The 25,650-nt window shown below is 24.4% G+C and overlaps 2 protein-coding genes and 1 long non-coding RNA gene across 8 annotated transcripts; 1 reads left to right on the top strand and 2 right to left on the bottom strand.

The window, feature by feature from the left end:
* Positions 1-13: 13 nt before the first annotated feature.
* Positions 14-1,545, bottom strand: LOC114124622 (G patch domain-containing protein 4). The gene is made up of 4 exons (XM_050200151.1): positions 1,515-1,545; positions 616-785; positions 236-321; positions 14-128 (listed from the first exon to the last, which is right to left on the bottom strand). Exons 1-4 carry the CDS (start codon positions 1,543-1,545, stop codon positions 14-16), a joined length of 402 nt encoding a protein of 133 aa, XP_050056108.1.
* LOC114124615 (cyclin-T1) lies at positions 1,266-19,105 on the bottom strand. Of its 6 annotated transcripts, none has more exons than XM_050201635.1 (3): positions 18,798-19,105; positions 4,161-4,247; positions 1,266-4,077 (listed from the first exon to the last, which is right to left on the bottom strand). In XM_050201635.1, exon 3 carries the CDS (start codon positions 4,062-4,064, stop codon positions 2,019-2,021), a length of 2,046 nt encoding a protein of 681 aa, XP_050057592.1. In that variant the 5' UTR covers positions 4,065-4,077; positions 4,161-4,247; positions 18,798-19,105; the 3' UTR covers positions 1,266-2,018. The 6 variants fall into 6 exon arrangements, with proteins under 6 accessions (XP_050057592.1, XP_050057591.1, XP_027843721.2 ...); XM_050201634.1 differs by lacking the exon at positions 18,798-19,105 and adding an exon at positions 7,909-8,160; XM_027987920.2 differs by lacking the exon at positions 18,798-19,105 and adding an exon at positions 6,612-6,837.
* LOC126550327 (uncharacterized) lies at positions 7,191-16,391 on the top strand. Its single transcript, XR_007604390.1, has 2 exons — positions 7,191-7,336; positions 16,057-16,391. It is a non-coding gene; the product is annotated as an uncharacterized LOC126550327 (long non-coding RNA).
* Positions 19,106-25,650: the final 6,545 nt, after the last annotated feature.

Raw genomic sequence — 25,650 nt, 5'->3', positions numbered from 1 at the left:
ATATTTTATAGTTTTAATTCTCCATGCCGCTGGTTTCTTCGTTTTTTTTATAAGTAGCCAATAATTGCTCATCCTGTTTACGTAATCTAGCCAACTTTCCATCCATATTTAATCCGTGCCTAGCAGCTCTAAAACAACAAAGTGCACTTTTAAGTAAGTATTGAGGAGTTCATAATAATCTGACATCACAATTTTTTTGCATAAAATGTATTTATTATATTTGTTTTAAACTTACTTATGACAAGTAATCCCCCCGCATGCTTGGAATAACTGTTCGTCTGATAATTCCAACATAGATTTAACCTCTTCGGTTTTAATTTTCTAAATAAAAACAATATTTAAAATATTATGTTACACAACAGGTGAGATGTACATTTGCATGAATATCTATTCTATCATAATATGCATATTATTATAAATATAAATTACCTTAACTTTTTTTTTTTTTTTTTTTGATTTAAAAGTAACATTTCCGCCCTAAAAAAGGAGAGTATTTTATTAAATTAAAAAAAATTTAGTATACATTCAATATAATCTAGTAATATATCTTAATAATATTAAATACTAAATTTATTGTACAATATTTTTTTTGTTATATCATATTGAATTTATTACTTTATTTTTGACATCTATTCCTTTGGCTGCATCGTTGTAAGTACGAGTCCACCATTTATCTCCGTAGGACTCTGCATTAGCCGTGTCATAGCCAACACCAGCTTGGTCAAATTTAAAACTTGCACGGATAGGAGCGGCAATTCCATCTTCTTTTTTGCCTAGACCCTTGCCTAACCATTTGGTATTAATTAGAAAAAAACAAAAATTATTTCAATGAAACAAACAAGCTCTTTAGTTAAATAACCATAATTTGATACTTAAATGTGTCAATTTGCTTGTCTGTCAATCGGTTCAACGTATACATCAATAATTTGTAGATCTTCCATTAATTTCTATAGGTTACATATACTGGTGACATATAATCGGTTAATCGATTGGCATCATGTAAAATGTTTTTATATAATATATATATTATATATATTATTTTTAGCAAGGGAAATGATCAAGATTTTTTTATATCAAGAACAAATGTCTTTCTTTTAATATACTTAATATTTATAATTTTATTTGATTGGGTCACACATTCATATATTATTATTAATGAACCTTTTTTTGTTGTCTTTCATGCAGTATTGTTACAACACAATCACTTATGTGATTAGATGAGCAAAGAGAAATAAAGGATAATATAAATGTTAAGTAAAAAAAAGTACTTTTTCAACAACATTTTCTTTTACTTATGTACGCAGAAAAATAATTACATAACCAAGTACAAATACAAAATATACAATTTAAAAAAATTTATTTACTAGAATATTGAAAATTTAGGTCTTAGGGAGTTTGGAAAAAAAGAAAAGTATATATTATGAGCTCTGCAAAATACAATGTTTAATATGTAAATTCCTAAAAACCATATTTTTTTCTATGATTGTTAACTCAGTCGACATTACAATATTTACAATGGTAGTGGTACAAATAAGTTTGACGCATGTCCGTCAATTATCACAAAATCAATATTATAGTTTATAGCTTGACGTGTGAGATGATAATGTTAGCTATTTATAATATTTATGTGTACGAGTATGTACTAGGAGGTCTACTCGTTAAGTGAATTATGTTTGACTTATTATGTATATAAAAATAATAAAAGACCAAACAAAATAAAGGCACTTAAATTGTTAACAACAAAACGAAAACATAAAATTAAGTGTCGGGAAGAGCATTATATTATTATTATATTGCACAACGACACACACCAGAAATCGAAACATTTATCTAAGAGAAAAAAGTATTTGCAAAATGTTTTTTTTTTTTTGTTCTGTTTTTCCAATTTATAAATTCATTTTTATAAAATAAAAAAAAACAAATGATAAATACTTATTCAAACACTCTGTTTTGTTATAAAAACAAAAAATAATAATGTATGATATATAGTTTCGATTCCAGTTTACAAACAATAAATACTAACTCTGACTAAAACCTAATCCGGAATCAGAATCTCTTCGTTCTTTCCGATTTCTCTTTGGAGTCGTTTCATTTGGACTATGATCCCTTTTTAATCCTCTGTCATCTTTACTGATTTTAATACGTAGACTACTTCCAGATCCTGGACCACTACCTCCAATTCGTTCTTTGGCAATTTTTAACTTAATGCCTCTAGGTGGAGAATGTGGTGTAGTTATAACTACAGGTGGTATTTGCTTAATTTTTTCTTTTGGTATTGTAATTCTAATAGGTTCAGGCTCTTTGTGTTTATCTTTATGTTTGTGATGTCTATGTTCCCCGTCCTTATGTTTTTTATCTTTTTTATGTTTCTTTTTCTCACGTTTTTCTTCTTTATGTTTTTTCTTTTTCTTTTTATGTGAATTTGAATTACAAGTTTCTCCATCCATTTCAATAGTACCAGTTGGACCAACAGGATTTAACATTAGCTCTGGATCAAATTTAGGTACATCTAATGTTTCGGGGCTCATTGGCTCGGATTTAATATAGGTTTCTAGTAATGGTTCAGATTTAACATAACTTTCTATTATTGGTTCAGATTTGTTATAACTTTCATCTATTGGTTCACATTTAATAACAATATTTTCTGATGGTTCAGTTTTAATAGTAAAAGGTTTAATATCTAGTAGTTCATCTTCAGGTACTGGACTAAATATTGATGGCTTTTTAACTTTGGGTGGAGATTCTCGTGGAGATTTAATCACAGATAAAATATTTAAATCATTATGCTTGGTCATTTCTTTGAGCACACTTGTTATTACTTCAGAATGGTTATCTCGACCAACAGAAAATTGATTTCGAATTGGTTCAGGTTTGACAACCATTTCTTGTTTAACTATAACTTCCTGTTTAATAACTTGTTCTGGAGGTTTAGGTACTGATTTAGGTCTTTGTGGGAGAATTTCATTTTTAATATTATTATTTAAAGTTGTTGGTATTTCAACTTTGGGTTTTACTGGTGCTAGTGGTTTATTAACAATTGGTGTAGGTGGCTGCTCTTTAGAAGGAATAGGTCTAGTAGTTGGTACTACAAATTTGTGATCGCTTGGAACACCATTAGTTCTGGTTGGAGGTTGGAAGACTATAGGATTAGGAAATTTGGACGGCGTAGGCCTGGCGTTAACCATTCGGGAATGACCCTGGTGTTTATAATTAGAAGGCAAAGTAGGGGTTGGTGATTGCATTTGTTGAGAAGAACAATAATTTGCTAATGCTCCATTTTTGTCCATTGTATTAGTAGCCATTAATCGTTTTTTCAGACGAGATGGACATTTATCAAATATTGTTAAAAATTCTGTAGTTAATTGTTCTAGAAGTTCAGTTGTTACACTTTGATCTACATACCAAAACCATGGTTTTCCTTCCATACTATCTTTTAACTCCCATTTTGACCATTTGCAAGCTAAATGTATACAGAAGCATGCAACTATGGTTGGTTTATATTGGACACACATGGTGGTTAAATGTAGGCTATTGGATGCCATAAAATATGCTGTCTGGGCAAGATCTTTGCTAGCTCTTACCAAATGACAACATCTTACTATGTGAGTATGAGGATGATCAATGGCTGTTTCAAAACCTAAAGTTTTTAACAAGGTTTCTTCATTTTTTAACAAGTCTTGTACTTGCTCTAAATAAACTTCAGATTTATTATCAATGTGATGAAAACTATGACCATGTTGTTTATTTAGACAAATTATGGAAACCTTGAGAACATGTTCTAATTTCCGTGGTTGTTCTTCATTCTTAGCAGCAAGAAAAAGGCATGCTGTAGCTATTGCATTGCGATGAAATAGCGTAAAAGGATGGTACATGTAGAAACGGTGCATATACACAATGGCAGTGTTTATACACAGTTGGGTGGTGTGCAACCTTTGGCCCATCTCTTGAATGAGGTTGGCAGCAATCTGTCGGTATGACAGCTCTTTATCAGCATCGATGCCAAATCGTTTGCTGGGTGTATTCTCCAGCTGCTCTTTTGAGAAGTACCAACGATCCTCATGCATGGCGCTCACCACCCTAAACACAATTAGTCTATATGTTAGTCCAAATGATACATAACTAAAAGTAAATGCAATTAGATAATGCATAATATTTACTACCCATTGTGTTTCCTATTGGCTATTAGTACATGAAGATTACAAAATAAACAATAACCATGTTTATATTTTTATTTATTTATTCCTCAACTGAATGCATGAAAAATCAAGAAAGATATTATTTATACAACAAATTTGAAAATATAATACATTAAACATAACATAAATTAATAATAGAGTTATAACTATAAACTAAAAATTAATTTTACTATTTAAGAGGATACTAAACCAATAGTTTTTTTTAAGTATAAACAAATATGTAATTAGATTAATTGGTTAAATTTTAGCTTTTTAACATAAGGATGTCTGTACGAAATTGAATTGACAAATGCCCTTGTTTTATTCTTAGATAAAATTTAATATTTATGTACTAATAATGTATACTAAATTCATAGTACATAATGATTATTAATAATAACAATATACAAAGAGAGCTACGATCTACTCATCTTAATATAATTGAAATGAAATACATAACTACATTACCTAAAAAATTAAATAAAAGAGATACCTAATACATTTATTAAACCGCTGTATATTAATTGAGTCCCTATACCTAAAGGGAAAAAAAATATAGTAATTGAGTCCCGGGTACTAACGGGATATATACTAATTAAGTTCCTATACCTAAAGGGAAAAAAATATAGTAATTGAGTCCCGGGTACAAACGGGACATATACTAATTGAGTCCCTATACCTAAAGGGAAAAAAAATATAGTAATTGAGTCCCGTACAAACGGGACATATACTAATTGAGTCCCTATACCTAAAGGGAAAAAAAATATAGTAATTGAGTCCCACGTACAAACGGGACATATACTAATTGAGTCCCTATACCTAAAGGGAAAAAAAATATAGTAATTGAGTCCCACGTACAAACGGGACATATACTAATTGAGTCCCTATACCTAAAGGGAAAAAAAAATATAGTAATTGAGTCCCGGGTACAAATGGGACATATAATAATTGAGTCCGAGGTTAGGAAACTAATAGTATACGAATTGAGTCCAAATATTATTTTGAGTAAAATATAAAATCAACAAATACAAAAATTAGAAAAAGATGAAAATATCAAAGTATACGAGAAATTATAAAAAAGAAAAAGAAATCTATCAAATGCAGCTGTTGCAATTAAACACAATAATTAGATTTGAATAAATACAATGCTTATCCCATAAATTTTTACCAATATAAAAAATGTTATTTTATCATTATCTACATTTATTAAATTATACACAAATTTGAAATTATTCATACTGTATTTTACCCCTATATTATTATATATATATATATATATATTATAAAATATTAAAAAAAACATTTTTAACCATACCTGTAGAATTTTTTGAAAGTCTGTAAAAATGAGAAGGAAAATGTTTTTTTTTTTTAAATTTGACAGGACTCAGTTAGTATTAAAACACGGACTCAATTAGTTGTATATCTAAAATTTCACTGGACTCAATTGGTATATAGGTACCCTAAAACAGCCCGGAACTCAATTCGTCATAAAAGGTTTTATTGGGACTCAGTTCATATGCAGCCTATTAAACAGTACAAAATAAATATTAAAATATTAAATTTAATATTGATATACTATTAGTTAAATACTTTTGAAATACTATATATACTATGCAAAACTTCTTTGATTGAATAAAAGATTAATTTCAAAGTAAAATATATTACATATTACTCTTAATACAGTGAAATTCTAATTTAACAAACTTTTTTTGAGAACCATGACCTTCATTGTTATATATGCGTTAATTCTATTTAACAAATTTCTCTGTAATACAATTTTTTTTTACTTCCCCACAAGACTTTGTTAACGAAGTTTCACTGTAGTTATTTTCATTGGGGCATGGGTAAGATACTTATATTAAAAATATTAACCATGTAATTGCAATTTAACCTTATAACATAATAATATAAATGATCTACTATAAAATAGTAAACATGATTTTCTCGGGCATCTTAAGATAAACAAATAATGAAGTTTCTTTTTTAAAATATTTAAAATCTTATGTTATAATTCAGACAAAGTAAAAAAGGTAAAATAATAATTTTGAATTAGAAATTTATATCTGTTCAACCATAATTATCAATGACCAAATACATACCCAAAACCGATTCAAATAATTGACTAATGTTGACAACTAATAATTGATTACCAGCACAAATTATTTTAACAATTATTTGACACAGAAATATGATAAACATTACCAAGTGTATTGATATCAATTTACAATGCCAAATCTAGCAAATGCATTAAGATTCGAACCGACAGACAGATTGCAAGCAAGTGTACAAGCACAATGTTAACAAAAAACACTGTATAATGTACTCAATGTTTTGAAAAAACATTAAAGTCAAAGAATGGTTATAAACAACAGGATAAAATCAATTTCTTTAGAAGCTGCATGTGTTTTTGAAAAAAAAAATAATGATTTTGTTTACCTTGAGTCCAGCCGTATTTACGTAAAATAGATTCGCCAAAGCTCATGGTCTTGGCGGCGTGTAAATACGACAATCACCTATGATTATATTTGAACATTATTGTAGAGAGAACATATCTGTATTTTTAGACAAATTCTAGTCAGAAGTCTTGAAATTGAAAATTGAAATTATTGAAAAAAACCTACTTGCTTAACACAAATCACAAACGCAACATCATAGACCCAACCTAGAAAAACAAGTTACAAAAACAAATCCATGGATGATAAACATAAATACAATATTTTTTATCTCAAAAATTATAATCATACTCCAAAAAATAAATTTTGCAACATTCTTCCTCAAAATTCGTACAACAATATGACAAAGAATTTGATTATTGGAAAATTTGCTTATTATAAAAAACGTAAAATCAAGTAATTAAATTGAAACTATAATAATATAACACAACAAATGGAAGCCAGAAAAATGATCAGACAGAAGTGAACACTGTATACTATGATGACAACAATACAATATAATAATTTAACAACATAAGTGATAACAACAGTCCGACAGTCGTCAGTTCGTCAGTCACTAATAATCAAGCGTTCAGAGATGTCGTCCGTGCGTATACGGTTTTGAATTAAAAAAAAAAAAAATTAAAAATATCTATTCGACAAGTGCGTAATATAATATTAAATGAAAAGAAAATAATCGTGAACTGGATAACATTATCAGATTTACAGGTAAACTGTTTAATTATTATACTTATAATCAATTTTTTTCCACAACATTATTTGTCTTAATATACTATAAAGTAGTTAGACCAATACACATAATAAAAAATAATATAGTTAGACATAGAAATATTTAAAATATTTATTTATTTGCACATAGGTAGTCAATATTTTTTATTAGTATTTTTTAATCTAAGCTTGAGTTACTATAAAAATAACAAATTACACCTAATAAAGAAACTAACAATGAATTTTATTTAGTGTATACTAATTTAATTTAAAAAAAGTGTTTTTATATAGGCTAGGTACTTCAAAAGTAAAAATTATTTTCAAAATATTACATCTACTCTATAAATTAATTACAATATTGTATTTTAGCTGTTAAATGCTATAATTAACCACTACTTTTAATTATTAATATTATATAACTTTCCAATCTGTGAAATATTTTTTGATTAATTAGAATTATTACTTTAGTAGATTTTAATATATAAGGTTATTCATCATGTTCATTCTTTCCCCCCCTAAATAATGCAATTATTTTAAATATGGTTTTGTAATGTTTAATAGACTTTTCATACTTAACAAGTTTCCTTGAGTGATGAAAACTTCTGTTTTTCAAATGATAACTTCTACTTTTTATTGTAAATTATTTAGTAGATAATTTTTCTGAAAAATGGAATGTATCAAAATCAGAACTTGAACGAGTAGTTTTTAAATTATTTAACTCTGTGTACTAATGACAATGAGTTTGCTAGTTATGTTGCTTGGCAATTTGGAAATTCTAGTGATATGATTGTATTCAATATTCATCTGTTTTATGCTTTTATAACACTTTTTTTTAGGGCTATTTTATCTTTAAAATAAACATTTTAATTACCTAGAAACTATTTTTAATTCTGGGTTGCTTATATAATTACCTATAGCATGTACACATAATCTTTGAGATTAATTGTAAATTACAAAATTTCAATGAAAAAAAAAAAATCTTAATTTTAAACTGGGTGCATTAACATTTCTCAATAAAATTATCCTCTTAATTACAGTAAAAAAGGGGGTTCTTATTTTAAAAATAAGAGTTTGAAATACTGTTTAATATCCATTAAGTAATACAAAAATCTGAATTTGAATACCTAATATAAATGTAAAAATGTGTAAACTACTAGGTAAATTGAATTATCTAGTTAAATAAGTTCAAATTGAAAAAAAATCACCTACATTTTTAAAGGTTAGTATAATTAAATACTATTATGATATTTAATTAAAAAAGCTTAGAAAATGATATTAAAATATTTGGTATGAATAAAATTAATGGGAATATTAACCTATCATCCTTAATTTAATTGCTATCAAATTTAAACATTTAATTAATGTTTGATTAATTTAAATTTGAACTTTCAACAAAAGTTAAAAAATTTTAAAATCTTAAATATTACAAAAAATAATGAATTTATAATTCTAAATTATGTAAAGTTTACTATTTGAACTACAAATAATTTTAATATATTATTATAACATGGATATAATATTTAGAAATTTTAGAATCTAATAAAATACTATCCGGATACTATAAAAAATATATTTACTTAAGGTGGATACATAGCTAAATGTTAAATGCGTCCTTTTTTTTTTAATTTTACCTGTATATTATTTTATTAATCAAAAGTGTGTTATATTCTTGCTATACTTTAAAGTCATTTGCTCATTTTAAAGCATCTCAATAATCCCAATATAATTATAAACATAATTAAAACATTCTTATCTTATTTATAAATTTAGATAAAAATGTATAACATTTCAAAATATATATCAACAATTTTAATAGTTAACCAATAAAGTACCTATTAAATGCATTGTCAATTAAAAATTAAACAATATTAAAAAAAATTATTAATGTTTAGTAAAAACATATTTAATTCTCCCCTATTAAATTATAATAATTAATAAATTGGCATAAAATATTATGTTATTATCTCAATAAAAATATAAAATCATAGACAGATTTTTATTGTAACAATTGTGTATTCCAATAGTAATCTACTGTTAACTGATTAACATCTTGTTTTTAATAATACAATATTAATACATAATAGTACAGTAGAACCTCGATTATTTGTGGTAATGGTGGAGGGGTCACCCGAATATAAATAAAAACCATAGTTAACCACTTTTTATGAATTTAAAAATATTATATATAATATATATGTATGTGTGTGCATTGTATTGTTATAAAGTTATATCAGGGGTTAAAATATGAAGTAATTATTATTTTTATTGTTTTTAACCTATATATACTATAATATTATGTATGCTTTTGTGCCTATTTATTTACTTTTGGCACATACAAATTTTCACAAGAGAGAGTATGGTTAATCACAAACATGGATATTCGAGGTTCTACCGTATGTCATTAAAATAAATCTAAGATAATAATAGGTATTATTTTTATGTAGCATAAATTATTATCGATACCTAAATATTATAATATTATACATTAATCATTTTAATAAAAATAAATTATAATCTAGGTAGGTATGTAATTATTAGTTTATTTATTTTAAAATTTTATCATTTAAACACTATTATTTTCAAGTAATTAATAACCAAATTTTCTTTTACGACCATTTACTTTAGTTTATTCAAAAGTTTTTAAATAGTTATTATTAATATTAAAGTATACAAGATTTAAGTGTCAATACTCGGTTCTTAGTTCATAAGCTAAATACTTCAAAAATAAAATACCCTAACTCTCCTAGTTTATTAAATAGTCCCTATTTCATTCAATCTATAAATTGTGTTAATTAGACAATTTTTAATATTTTGTAAAATAATTCACTTATTTGTTTCAGTTTGTTTTAGTCTCATTGCTGTATTTTTATTTACATTTCAAATCAAGTGTCTCTATTGGTAATAAATCAATATAAAAGAAAAATAATACATAATACCTAACTAATACTGAATCAAACACAAAATAATGAAATTTGTTAAATAATATCCAATAATTGTATATAGAATAATAATGAAAAAATAAAATAGTTAATACTTATTAAATATGAGATAATAAAACCAATGATGCTCTTATAATAACTAATATGAATTTCCTACCACTGAATTATCACTAATAACTTAGATAAGTATGCATATTTTTTGAAGATTCTACTAATAAATGTTGTATTTTATTTAATATTTGACAAACTTAAATTCAAATTAAAAATAATGTTTTGTAAATTTAAATAGATATGTGTTAAATCCTCAAAAATATTAAATATCTACTATTATACAATAACCAAAAAAATAATTTTTCATAAACGCATTTTATCCTTGTTGTGTGTTGATCAAAAACATAGAGATATCCTCTTAAGGAGAATTAATATTATACAAATTATAAATATGATTCAAAAAGTATTCAAAAAAGCTTTTTAATATAATTATACACGCAAGTCTCAATAACTTGAATATCAATGGCATAAGCAGATACTTGGTCACATTTGTGGAGGAGCCTACATGTTTGTCTTATCCATATAAACACATATTTTTAGATGCATTAACTGTCTGCTGTGGCTTGATTACGTTTTGTAATATGGGAAGTAAAAATTTATTCAACTCATGTATTTTTCGAGTTATAAATATTGCATTAAGTGAACAGGAATTCCCTAGGGATAAGTAACAAAAAAATTTGAGTTATTGAGACTTAAGTGTATTTTAATGATCATTTAATGATCAAGTCTATTAGAGTATGTATGGATATAGGATATTTAATTTGAAACACAATTTTTATTTATGTTGGGAAATAAAATATCATAAAATGTAACCATCATACTTGAGTTAAAAAAACATTTAGATTTGTTTATAAAATTGAATTATTAATATTTAAATTAGTAAGTATTATAATTATAAGATTAATTTTAATATCAGTAAAATACTACTATACGATCTTATTGCTATATACCAGGGGTGGCCTACAAGAAGAGACTCGCAAGCCACCAAATGTATTAATAATATGAAAAAGCCAGAATGTAAAAAAAAAGCCATATATATAACACATAAATTCATATAAAAAAATTTATAAAAATGAGATAAGATGCGAGCCGCAAAAGTCTATGTGGCGAGCCGCGGTTTGGCCACCCCTGCTATGTACAATAGTGGCTTGCTTATAAGTTATGGATGCAGGTGTCATATTATCACCCCTTTAGATTGTACTGTTTATGAAGTATATAATATAATACTTAATATAAATAAAGTTAAGTTGGTTAACAAACTAAAATATGTATATTTAAGTAATGAACAGTGCCACAACTATCTGTTAAACTATAAGGTGTGCACTGCACACGTCCCCCTCTATATTTTAAATTGTATACATTTATAACTCACTTTAAAGTATTTATTATTAATTAGAGAAAGAAATATTATTATTCATAATATTGTTAACAATAATTAACAGCAAAGTTTTCCTTAGAAGCAGAAATCATAAAATTGTATTATCATGATTATAAATTTATAGCCACAAACTGAAATTATTTCAAATATTATGGTTACTGTTACTACTTATTCCTTGATCTTTTAAGTATAAACTCTTTATAATTTTCAAATTGAATATTATTGACATAATATGTTGCTAAAAAAAACAAAACAGAAACTTAACAGATTTAAATTGTAATTATTAATATTAAGGCATAAAAAATTAAATTGAAGTATTGTTTTGTCATTTATTTTTAACCTCATAATGTTTAAGTATTTTAGTTTTTTAGAAAAATCGTATTTGACCAATTTTTGTTCTGTTGATATTTCTCCTCACAACGAGTAATAAGTAAATGTTCATGGAACACTCATTTACAAAATATCTTAGTTACCTATTATTTATTCAGTGAAATTATGTTAATTGAATTTGTAAATTAAATAGAAAAATATCTATTTTCATAGTTTATGACTGCTGGATTACAGGAGTTTAATTTAATGAATGAAATTATTTTAGAATTTAAGATAATTTAAAAAAAAATGTGATTACTTTATTCCCAAATAAAGTTAATAAAAATTACTTTCTATAGTTTTTAAAATATTTTGGTCACTTTTTAATATAAAATAATCAGTATTATATATAATTAAGAAATTAATTTATAAATTGTAATGATTTGGCGGTAATTGATTAAAGATTCCCCGTTAAACATTTGTACACGGACCTCAAAACATGTTTACTAATAACACATTATTATTATTATTTATTCAATTTCATACATACATATGAATAAAATAACACACATATCAATTGGCCATACTCACAATTAATAAAAAAATGTTTTGATATTTAAATGTATTTAGTTATTTAAAGACTTAACTAGGGAAAAAACAAAATAGTGTATACTAAGCTTTGCGTTCTAATTTCCAAAATTAGTGGTATATTCGGCCTTAAGAAAATTAGTATTTTAAGAAAGCTTTAAATATTAACAGAAGGTACCTAACTCATATTAAATTAGAATAATTTCTCTATTCACATTTAAATATTCCACAAACCCTCTACTTACGATCATTATCATAATATAGTATCTTTTGTTAAATCATACCAATTCCTTACCATTAAAAAAAAACAACTAAATAGAAATTAATGAAAACAGATTAGTAAATAATACTTTTTGAATAAATAAAAAATAATGACGTCAAGCATAATCTTAATTATTTGGTGAATTAATTTAGTATAACCTATTGTTTCGTAAGATAACTGAAAATTAAAACAGGAAAAAACTTGTACCAAACTTAAAAATTTTCAGGTGTGTCACAAAATATGTGTAAATGGTTAGTAAAATTTTTATAGATACTTAATGATGTATCTAATTATATGTATAATAATAATAATAATATGAAAATTTAGTTTTTAATTTTCTAAAGAAATAGTTCTAGTGATATGAACATTTGTATACACATTTAAAAATATTTCAGTATTTTAAGTTAACTAACCTAACCACTTGCAAGGAAACACGTGAGCCAAGAATACAATTTTATTATGTTACACCTAATGGGATCTATTAACAGTATAAAAATAATTAAAAGCCCAAGCATGGCACTAAATATTAATGCATCAGAATTTTAATGATTTGGATACACATTTTGAGTGAACATTAAGTGACGACTTGTTAATTATATAAATAAATGCGTGTTTCTACTGGTTTATGACTAGTGGCTACACAATTGATCCGTCCTGAGTAATAAAGAGATACTTGATTTTCATCCTACTCAAAATTATTTATTACATGTAATCAATAATAATATATCATCTTGACTTGGGTAACATTTATTTTTGTAGCTGTAAATAAACTATAAATTATAGAATATAGAATATTAATTTTAAATTGCCTATGTACTCTAATGAGTATATTACTCTTTGGCAATTAAATCATTTTAAAAGTAGATTTAATTCTAGACTATTTATTAGATAACAATATTTCACTTGAATCAATACTTCCATTTCATATTCTAGCTAATTTTTAACACTACTAAATGAACCACAGACAATTGTGAATTTGTGAAAACTCACCCTAATCTATACAATCGTACAAACAATTTTGAATTTAAAAACCGTTAATAATGTTGATATGTTGCATTTTGCTTCATCATACAGAATTGGTATTTAAAAAGATTCCTGAGATAGAATTCAAATATAGCTATTTTATATATTAAAAAAACATTAAATAATATTAATAATTATAAATTAAAACCAATTCAAATAATTGCTCATACATATAAACAATATAATAGGATAATAAATAAGTGAAAATTAATTTAAATTGTCTAATATTTTAAAAATTAATTAAGTCTAGTTTTGGAAAGTTGCATATCCATACTCAATAAAACTACTGGATAATTGATTACGATTCCTATTTTATTTATGTATCAGAATTCAGAATGCAAATAGTATTTTGTCTAGAATATCACAAGTTATTTTAATTATAAATTAAATGTCAGCATATCTGTTGCATTTACTTTAAAATATTCAATATAATCTCATTTGAAGCCAAAAATATTCTAAATAAGTAAACACAACCATTTAAAAAATTAAGTGTTTTAAAACAATTTATATTTTGTAGTTACATTTAAATAAGTTATTTACAAAAGTGGTTCTCAAACATTTTCATTCACAGAACTTAAAGTTGATAAAAAATATTACATATCCTAATTATCATTATATTATATATGATATATATTGATTACAATTGATAATATAAAGTTTAGACATGTTTATGGAAACCCTAGATAATTCACAGAACCATAAGTAAGGGGTACCAAATTTTAAGAACTGCTAGTCAACAAAATAAAATCTGAAAGAAATAGTTTTGAATATTTTATTTTAAAAATTGATCATAAATATTAACGTAACCTAACATTCTGTTAAACATAGATGCATAAATCTATTCATTTTTTTGTTTTAAAATAACCATCTACGTGTTTAATAAGCCATAGAATTTCAAGGTTAAAGTTCATTAGGAAGTAATCATTCCTTTTAGTTATTAAGTATCAACATTTAAAACATTTACTTCTAGTAAAACAAAATGGTTTGTTTATTTTAAACAAATATACTTTGAATGTTTGTCATATTATATTATTAGAAAATTGTATTTCAGAAGATTAAGTTCCAAATCAGCTAAAAACCAATAAAAAAAAAAACTAAAACATAAATTTATTTTATTAATTTAAAATTGAATAGCTGTATACATTTCTATTGATAAAATAAAAATATAGGAATACATATTTTATTGATGAAAAAATATCATTAAAGAAAATATAAAAAGAAAAATAATATAAAATATTGTATATTTTAAAAGATTATTACAAATTTAGATTCTGAGTAAAATTAATATATTTGAATTACAATGTTATTATTTTTTCACTTTCAATCAGTATTAATTTAAATACTTAAATAATTTTATAATAATAGTTAATAGATACCTATGTGTATATATAAAGTTAGTTATTAATTAATTTATATTTATATATTCAACATAAAAAAATAAAATAAAATAAATTTATGCTTATAAGTACAATATATTTTTGTTGTTGGATTAAATTTAATTTGGTTAGAAGGTAAATCTTATCAATTCCAACATTCACGTAATATCATAATTCGTAATCCTCTTACATCACAAAATAGCAAACAAAAAGATGTATCTTAAATATAACCTCTATTACCTTATTGTACATCAGTCAAATTAGTAACATTCTACTTTGGGCCTACTTTAAGAATGCTATTAGAAATTAGAATGACTGAAAATACCATATAAGTCGAGCATGCATTAATACATTTTGGCTATTGTATTATTTAAAATAAACAACAATACAAATAGAAATTTATATCATTATTCATAGAACCATAAAATCTAAACAAATAAATTTTGAAGAATTCAAAGAATTGTATATAGTTTTAAATAGTACTTATTAATTCCAATATTTAAATTTAGAAATAATTATTAAATTATATTCTGCCCAACGATCATGCCATTTCTGTGCATTCCCCACACAACATCCCACTTTAACTATAGTATATAACCAGTCTCAATGGCAGGATGTCACTAGGAGATGCGCAAAACTAATTTTTATCAAACCATGATTTTTCTCCTGTTGGTCAGAGTATATAATATATAGTGTTTTCTAATTATAACATAGTAGTTTTATACCTTAAAATTAAATAATATTATTAATAGTATTTATATAATTATTAATAATGTTTCATTTTAATGTTTTAGAATTATGAAGATGGATTGAAGAAAAGACTGCAGTTTTAAGAACATTATATTTATATTTATATTTAACATTAAAGCTTAAACTAAAAAATTATTTTAATTGCTTATGCAGTACAAAATTATTTATTTGATATTGTTTAATAACTTTTAGAAGATTAATGTTGAATAATTTATGTATTGATAACTATTATTATTATTATTGTTGTTAAGTACCTATTTTTTTTTTATTATTTATTTGTTTTTAAATTTTAATTTAGTTTTAAATATTGATTGTATAATTAAGTTTAAATATGTTATATAAAAATTCACACAAAATAAAAATAATACATTTAACATAATTTATACATATTTGTTTTTTTTTTTTATAGACAACGGTATACATTATAGTATAATAAAATTATTAGATTTTTAAAATCAGAAATTACTAATAATAATAATTTAAAAAAAAAAACAGATTATAGAGTGACGAATTTTTATCAAACCTTACATAATTATATTATAAACTGCTAAGTAAAAAAAAAACAAACAAACAAATTAAACAAAATAATATAACTGGTTACTTGCGTTTACTAAAAAGCTACATTTAATTACCAATTTTTGTTAGTTTATACAGAATATTAATTGAACTTATAAATTCAAATTATCATTTTCAGCTGTTAGTATCTAAAATCTACAATAAATTATATTGATAAATATAATATTTAAAAAAGCAAATTTACTGAATTAATAAATGTTAAAAAAATTTAAAGCGCATAAATAATATTGAAGGTAATAACTAAATAACTATGAAATAATATTTATTGTAAAATTAATATATTTAGTACATTATATCCCAAAAATAACAGATGCATTTAAATGACATGTTTATATTCTTGTTTATAATAAATCCTTTTAAAATATGGTAAGTATACACACCATTATGCATTATACTAATAAGATAAAGTATATGGTATTATGTATTTGGCGTGTATACTCACTGTATCTAGGTATCCAAAGTAAAATGTGATATCAGGATAAAATTAAACTATTGAATTATAATAAGCATTGTTTATTTAAAAATACAAGGTCATTCAAATTTGATATAATAAAACATATACTATTAAATACTATTTAAATGACCTTTGGTAATAACTTAATCAATAATTGATTATACTTGTATTTATAAATTAAATTTAGATATTTAGTTATATTATAAATTAGAATACACAATAATTACAATTCTTTTTTTGGGAAAAAATGGATCAAATTATTTAAATTAAACAAATTATCTTTTAAAAATACATGGAGTTAAAAAATAACTTACAATATGTGTAATACAGATAGTGTTTGAAGTATGAAATATTTCTAATAAAATATTTCACATTGAATTTTTTCTCATACAAATATTAATGATTGTTATTTATCAATTATTAATTATATAATCTAAAAGTTCTAAATATAATCATTGATATTAATGAGATGGGTAGTGTGATTGACATATTATTACTATAAATGTATAATATCAAAGAAAACCATAACTAATGAGTAGTTAGTGATTGTTTTCCGTTTCCCTAATATTACAAAATTGTGAAGGTAAGTAATGACAATTAAATGTAAAAATAAGTTAAGTATTTAAAAAAAAAAATGTATTAAAATATTTCACAACTAAATTTCCTGCAATGTTCAAATACCGAATACAAATGCCCAATAAACTAATTATTTTAAATTTTACTTATATAAAAATTGTATTAAACATTTTGATTGAATAATATTAATTGATTTATTAAAATTTTATTTATTTAGTTTTTGTTTTAATACAACAAAACGATTTTCATAATATTGAAATGTATTATACTCAAGACCTCTTGTTTATAAATTAAAATATAAACAAATAAATTACCAAAGTACATTAGTTTAATAAGATTGATCTTATATTTTCATATTATGCAGATCTTATTATTTTGAATATAACTATCCAAATATTTTCAAATTTTAAAACTAACATTATTGTCAACTTTACATACTGATTGGCAGTATGACACTACTTGAAACATATTTTGAACACCTACCAAATTATGAATAGTATTATTTAATACTCAAGTCTATATGGTTAAAAACTAATTTATTAATTTCAATTTAATTAGGTACATACAAAATAAATAACATTTAAAAAGATGTTTATCAAAAAAAGAAATAATTTTAACAAAAACTAATCCCTTTTTAAAGATAGGTAAATGCTAAATTTTTTTATTAACTCTTTAACATTAGTATAACAAATTTATCAGTAACAAAGAAAACTTTTTTTTATACATACTAAATTTCACAATATCGTGTATCTTCAGATACAAATAAGAACTATTACCATTCATTAATTAAAAAGTATAACATTGAAAATGAACGAGTCTATTTAAGAAAAGCATTTAATCATACAGAACATCTTTAAACCATACCGTTTTAGTAACCTAATTACTAATATGCAATGTTAAGAAAATAATCAAGGTAACTTACAAGGGAAAGGTTTATAAAAAAGAAAAGACGACTGAAGTTGTTTATCATTTAAAATAATACAAATTTACTATTTTTATTTTATTTTTTTATACCAATAATACATAATAATAATAATATTAAAAATATAGTTGGTGACCCATTGGCAAAACATTCTGCCGGAAGATTGGTAACGCCATAGCGTTCAACACGTTAATAATAATAGCCAAGAGGTAAATGATATTTGCTTATATTTTTATATTTGTTTTGTATCTATTTACCTTAGGGTAAACTGCAATATTAACGGCCTTCTCTCTTAATTGGAAAATGTGTGATGGCGATTACCTAAAAGACCAAGTTCGGTTACACAGCGAGCACGACCGACGGCTAGAACGGTAATTCTTTTTAGCAAAAGAAACATAAAACATAAATTATGTAGCTCGACCAAATAATATAAATGATTTACGTTCAACTTGAACGAAATACAGTAATAATTATTTGGGAACAATACGTAAAATTGTAGCAAAATTAATAAAAAGAAACGCCAAAATATTTTTTTTATCAAGTACTTACACGTTGACCAACTTTCCTAGGACGATCCTTTCAAAGTGTTTTGACAGGCTGTCTAACGTACAAGTGTGAAAAACCGCGATTAGCCACGTCCATAGAGTATACTCTACGGCCACGTCACACATACATAATATCAAAGAACAAACAAGAAACGACACTCTGCCGTGTGATAACAAAGTGGAGGCTCGGCCTTGAAGTTATATTCGAATTATTGGAGGCTCGCTTTGAAGTTGGTACCGGTTTTTGTTTACAATAAACTACATGTATAGCATATTTTATATTACAACAATAGGCTATACCACGGTTATATACTATAACCGTGCCAGCTGCACTCAAGGTCACCCATTTATTAACACACAATGATAGAGAGGTCGTATACCCGGCGGCACTTGGAGGCATTCAAGGTCGCCTATTTATTTAACATGGAAAGATAGGGAGTGTCGTACCCCTGATAATATTACATGCAAACTCTGCAGTTCACCTTTTACGATAACATAAATGAATATTGAATAATAAGTATACGCCACAGATTTCTATGTAGAAGGCAGCTGTGGTATATACTATATATACTATAGTACAACCAAAGAACAACTTGGTACAACTATCTCGATTCTCGTTGTATCTATTATTATTATTATTGAATATTGATAAAAGGGTATACTACACACTTTATACACTAAATAATAATATAGGTACCTATACTATATTACACTTGGATTGAATTTTTTACTGTTTCAATTGTTTCAAATTTCAATTTATCAATAACTTGGAACGTTGTACGTGTTGAAAACACGATTTATGATATACCTACATATTTCTTAAACCGTGGTTGTAAATAGTTAGGTACCTAATGATAAATTATAGACAGAAAATTGCCAATTGAAATGCAATTTATACTTATGAACACGGCACGTCAAAATGGGTCAAATAAGCAAAATATTTTAGAGATTAGAGTAATTATCAGAAGTTAGAACTAATTAAACTATTGCCCTTGGACCTTGGTGTTATTCGCCTATGCCATTATTTTACTAATTATTAATTAGTAATGTATCCTTAACGTCGGTGATGACTGTCCATTTGGTGTGTACATGACAAATAAGAATATAAAATTATTTATCTTATTTTTCATAAACGTGAACTTAATTTTTATTGTTAAGTTAACACTGTTAACGCGTAGATCATATTTATTGTAACGACTAACTATAAAAACCTTACATCGCGAAATGCAGTTCCTTTGTTATTCGCCTTTTCCTCGACGAATGTTATATACTTAGTATAATACCTATTGGCTATTAATTATATATAAATAAAAATATTTGTTTCACTGTTTGATGTCGTGGAAATTTATTATGTTGATAACTTCATTAATCGATAAATCTTTTAATTTACCAATATTAATACATTACTAATGTATTATAATTTATAAATGATAAGTAATAGTGATGGACACATTCGAAATTTCAATGGTATTTTGAATATTCAAATAATTCCGAATTTTTTTAATTTAATATTATTTGTTTGATAATTTTGAATTATTCGATTGTTTATTAGTATAATATTTTTCGACTAAATATTTTATAATGCCTACCAGTGGCGTATTTACGGGGGTGGTGTAAGGGGTTTCCACCCCTCTCCAACACCAAAATATTTTATTTAATGGTTAAAACAAAATAAAAATTAAGTACTAATAACTCGAAATTTGCTTCATAAATATGTTTAAACCCCTCCCCCAGAAAAACATCGTATCTACGCCACTGATACCTACCTAGTACCTATTGTTACAAATTAAAATAAATCATCTAGAGCACAAGCAGGCAGCTGCATAGCCTACGAATCCAAACTTGAAACTGTTAATGTTAGAGTATGGATAAATTATTAAATCACATATTCTTAAAAAACTAGAGATTGTATCACTTTAATACCTATAAGGCTATAAGTTATATTAATTATAATACTTAACAGTTGCCTATCATTGAATTCTATACAAATTGATACAATTGATCTTTTATAGATGTATAGCCGTATAGGCATACAGTTTTTTGTATTATATCTGTATGATAATTAATATTTATTATACATCTACATTTTAATTGGTATACCTACTACCTACTGAAATTATTTTATTAATAAATAACAATTTAAAACTTACAAATAATATAGTTTTAAAAATTAATGATAAAACATTCTATAATAGGTAGGTACTTATGTAAATTAAAATAAAACTGTAGGTAACTTAAATACATAATATAATAAACAATTTATAAATAAGTATAAAATTGATTAATAAAATAAAACAAAACGTCAAAACTTATACCTACAAGTCCTTTTATGTTGTAAAAAAATAAAATAAATAGGGGTTCAAACTTAAAAGTTAAACTCATTTATTCATATACATTTAAAACATAATAGGTAATAGGCATAAATGCATAATAAATTCAAATTACGTTTCTAAATTTTTAATTAAAAATATTAAAATACAAACATATTTTGGTTACAATCGGTTTCTTCATTGACTTATAATAATTATAAGAAACCTACTAACTAACTATTAGTCCAGCTTTCAAAAAAATTCTTACAAATGGCACAAAAATAGTAGGAATACATAGATATTTTAATGTCAATTCTCTTAAAGGAACTAATATTGATTTATGATTTGTCCAGAATTTAATTACCTATATTTTCATTCAGTTTCAATTGTTTCAGATATAGTAGATCCATATTATATGATAAACTGTCTGATAATTAAACATAATAAACATAGCCACATAGGCACTACCTACTGTGCTTGAGTCAATTGTTTTTGACCTGATCGTAACAATTATAATCTTAGCTTATAAATAATCTAGTAGGTTTTCGTTATTTATGCAACTTGCTGGAATAAATTACAGTTACAGATTGGATGATAGTTTATTGTTCTGTAGATACAACCTATATAAAGTCACTATCAGAACTCAACACTTTAATTTAAAACAAAAGATTAAACAGTCTTTTTTATTTTCTTCTAAATATAAGTACATTCAACATATACGATATACAACTAATATTATTTCAAAGTTGATTTAATACACTATGAAAAATAAAAATAAAAAAACAGTAAATTAAAGTAAATATTTAATAAATATTTCAAGAGTATTTATAATATTATGTTTTATGTAACAATAATGTGAATAAAAATTAATTATTTTAAATTATATGTATAAGAGCAGCACTATGTTATATATTGCATTTCTTTTAAATAGACAATAGTTAATTCTAGTAACTAAATTATCAAGATTTTTATAATTATTTTATTTACATATGTGATTTGTATATAACTGAAACTTCATATTGAATTTCTTGCATGAATGTATCTGAATTTATTTTTTCATAAATAATTCATTATCCTCATAGATTAACTTGAATTTATAATCTTAAACTTACCTATCATATTTAATAAATTTCTAAAAATAGAACCATATTATTTTAGTACGCAATACGTAATAATGTGTATAGCAATTAGCAAGGTATTGGAATACTGGATATCTAACTTGATGTGTAAGCTTTAATATCTAAAAATTTCCCTGTTGTTGCTGTAAGATTGTTTATCCATGTCTACTTTTTGTCAAAGAGCTAAGTGCTAAGCCCGTAAAATAAATCTAATATAATAAAACTAACATTATATGCAAGTTTCCTGAAAAATACTAAATTTTAATATTCAAGGATATCATAGTTATACTAATTAGTAAATTAGTTATTTGTTGTATTAATCATAAGTCAAATATACAGTTTTATACTCTTATCAGTTATTAAATTATATTTAAAAAATATTAGATAAAAATATTTACATATTAGAATAAAGAGCTGGATTTTTTTTAGTTACATAATTACAGTTTTATAAATATTTAAAATTGCATGAAATATTTTTAATACTTTTAAATCAAACTTACTGAAAAACTTAAATCTAAACAAAAATAAATATATTTTTTTTAAAGTTAAGCTAATATATCGTTTAATTGTCTAATGTGTTAATCAAGGTGGATAATACACCTTGGTGTTAATATTTATTATATAGGTATACTACTATCCCAAGAATGGTAAATCTGTAACATGCCGTGCGCGTGTCCGAGGTGGCACGCAAAAAATTTAAATAATTTTATTACATATAAAATATATATATTATATTATATTGGTAGCGGATGTTACTTACTTTTAGTCATGATGTTGCCTGCACAGTACCGAGTCGAGCCGAGCCATATATATTATTTTTATTTGATATAGATTTAGTTTTATAATTAAAACATTAATATACAATAAAATAACAATAATTTGATCACGAGCTACAAGTTTGCCGCCCCTGGTATATAATATATAAAAATGTTCACGGCACGCTCGAAAAAAAGGTAAGTTTTGGCACGTATATAGCGTTCAAATAATTTTCTACCCCCGTTATGTACTACATATACTGTATACACTGATAAATATTATAACTTAATAAAGGGTAAACTTAAATTAATTATATTAAATTAATTTAAGTTTATGATGGTACCTATTTATAAAGACACATTTGATTCTCACAATCTAAATTTAATGTTCAATAGCGTATAGGTAGATTTTATCTATGTGAAATTTATAATTATGAAATAGATGTAAAATAATAATAATAATATATGTATGAATTGGAGAATATTTAGTTTAGTTGAGTTAGTGACGTGTTTAAAAATTTTTTTTGGAGCGATGTCATATTATAATAAGCTACTATAATTATTATTATGTTATTGTCTATTGACATATTTAAAATTTAAGGTTTCCAAACGCATTCAATAATTCTTTTGGGGGAACCCCTCTTTCCATAAATATGCCACTGAGTTGAGTAGTCAATGATTGTCAATGTATTATCAGTACCTGTTTAATTGGAACCTCACTTTTATTGACGATAACAAACAAACAGATAAATTTAAATAATAATCTTGTTAATACCTATATTGGCTATATTCTAAGTTATAGTTATTTGTGATAGTCAACATAACTATCACAAATTCACAAATTAAGTGTTATTTATTTATTCATGTTAATACTAAAACTATGAAACTAAAAACTGAGGTAGGTACTCAATAAAGTACAGTTATACAATAATAAATATATTATATATATACTATAATATAGTGTTTAAAACCCTCGAAAAAATAACCACTGAAAATAAACCTGTATTATTTAAAAAAAAAAAAAAACAAGGAATTCACTCTGCTATGTAGTAGATGTCGAGTGGATCTCGTGATGGTTATTGAGTAATATACTTGTATAAATACAATGAAAATACTTGTATTTACTTATGACTCTCAAAAGTACCAACTAGATGCGATTTTTTACCAGAAAGCTCCCATTAAGTTGACCTTAAGGACAAAATTATTTTCAAATATTCACGATTTTGACATAGGTACTCCGTAGTAATTTGAACTTTGAACGCTTTAAAACAAAAAATTGTGCCTAACGGTTTTTGATTCTTTTTAACTACAATAAGAACGACTTATAATAAACGTTGTATTCAATCTTCAAGTTTTTTATCAAATTTTTTTATCCATTTCAAAAAAATATATATTTAGAATTGAACTGGTATATATTGTATAGATTATAGATAACACTAATATAAACAATTGGTAAACATTTTAAGTATACTTACACTATTTATAGTGATTTATTTTTAAGTTACTATACAAAAAAATCGATTTTGTCGAAAACTGTTTTTGATAAAAATTCCAGTATTTTTGTCATTTTTTTTATTTTGAAACTACTAAAAACTTCTTACTTTTGATTTTTATAATGCAACAATAAGAATATTCAATTTCCAACCTGAAGTTTAAAATCGAAGTATTATTTCGAGTTTCGACAAGTTATGATGTACACACAAAAAAACACTCATCATTGTAGAATCAATAGGTACATACTACATTCATATTATCATCACTCCGTTCAGAATCTAAAAACAAAATCAGTTTTTTTCAAGAAGTTTTTATTTTTTTCTGATTATTTTGAAAAAATACTTTCGAAGTTAAAAGTACAAACCAGATACAAAAAACATATCAATACATAATTTAATCATTATAAAATCAATACGTTCATCGTCCAGATAAAAAAATTATGGTTTTTTTTTAAGTTGATTTATAAAATTACAAAAACCATATTTTGAATAATTGCATTATTAAAAAAAATAAGGGGCCTCGGTAAATCATTCTGTAATCTGTGTACAATAAAATCAGATGTTATTTCAGACTTTAAGAGTATGATATCGATATTTTAACATTAAACGTTAACTATTTCTCGGTTGATTATAGACTTTTTTGATTTTTTCCGTTTTATTTTATAAGTTAATAATGTTAATACTTAATAATATTAATACAAAATTGATAATAATAATGTATAATATTTATTACTATCAAACATATTATAATATCATATTATTATTTTATTAAAACAGTTTAACTGATCTTCTTCATAAAATATTAAATTTCCCGCTATAATAAATCCTTGAGTTTCAAAGAGGTTATACATATTTTCAATACATTTATTGTAGATCAGATGGTGTTGGTA

The sequence above is a fragment of the Aphis gossypii genome, chromosome 2, assembly GCF_020184175.1.
Source record: "Aphis gossypii isolate Hap1 chromosome 2, ASM2018417v2, whole genome shotgun sequence".
Taxonomy (NCBI): Eukaryota; Metazoa; Arthropoda; class Insecta; order Hemiptera; family Aphididae; genus Aphis; species Aphis gossypii.
This window is presented reverse-complemented; position numbering and strand designations above follow the sequence as displayed.

Coding starts and splice junctions, on each gene's coding strand:
- LOC114124622 (XM_050200151.1), bottom strand. CDS start 1,545: ATGCGTCAAACTTATTTGTACCACTACCATT. Junction 786..1,514: donor TTATTTGTACCACTACCATT/GTAAATATTGTA, acceptor CCAAATGGTTAG/GCAAGGGTCTAGGCAAAAAA. Junction 129..235: donor GGGGGGATTACTTGTCATAA/GTAAGTTTAAAA, acceptor TTGTTGTTTTAG/AGCTGCTAGGCACGGATTAA.
- LOC114124615 (XM_050201635.1), bottom strand. CDS start 4,064: ATGCATGAGGATCGTTGGTACTTCTCAAAAGAGCAGCTGGAGAATACA.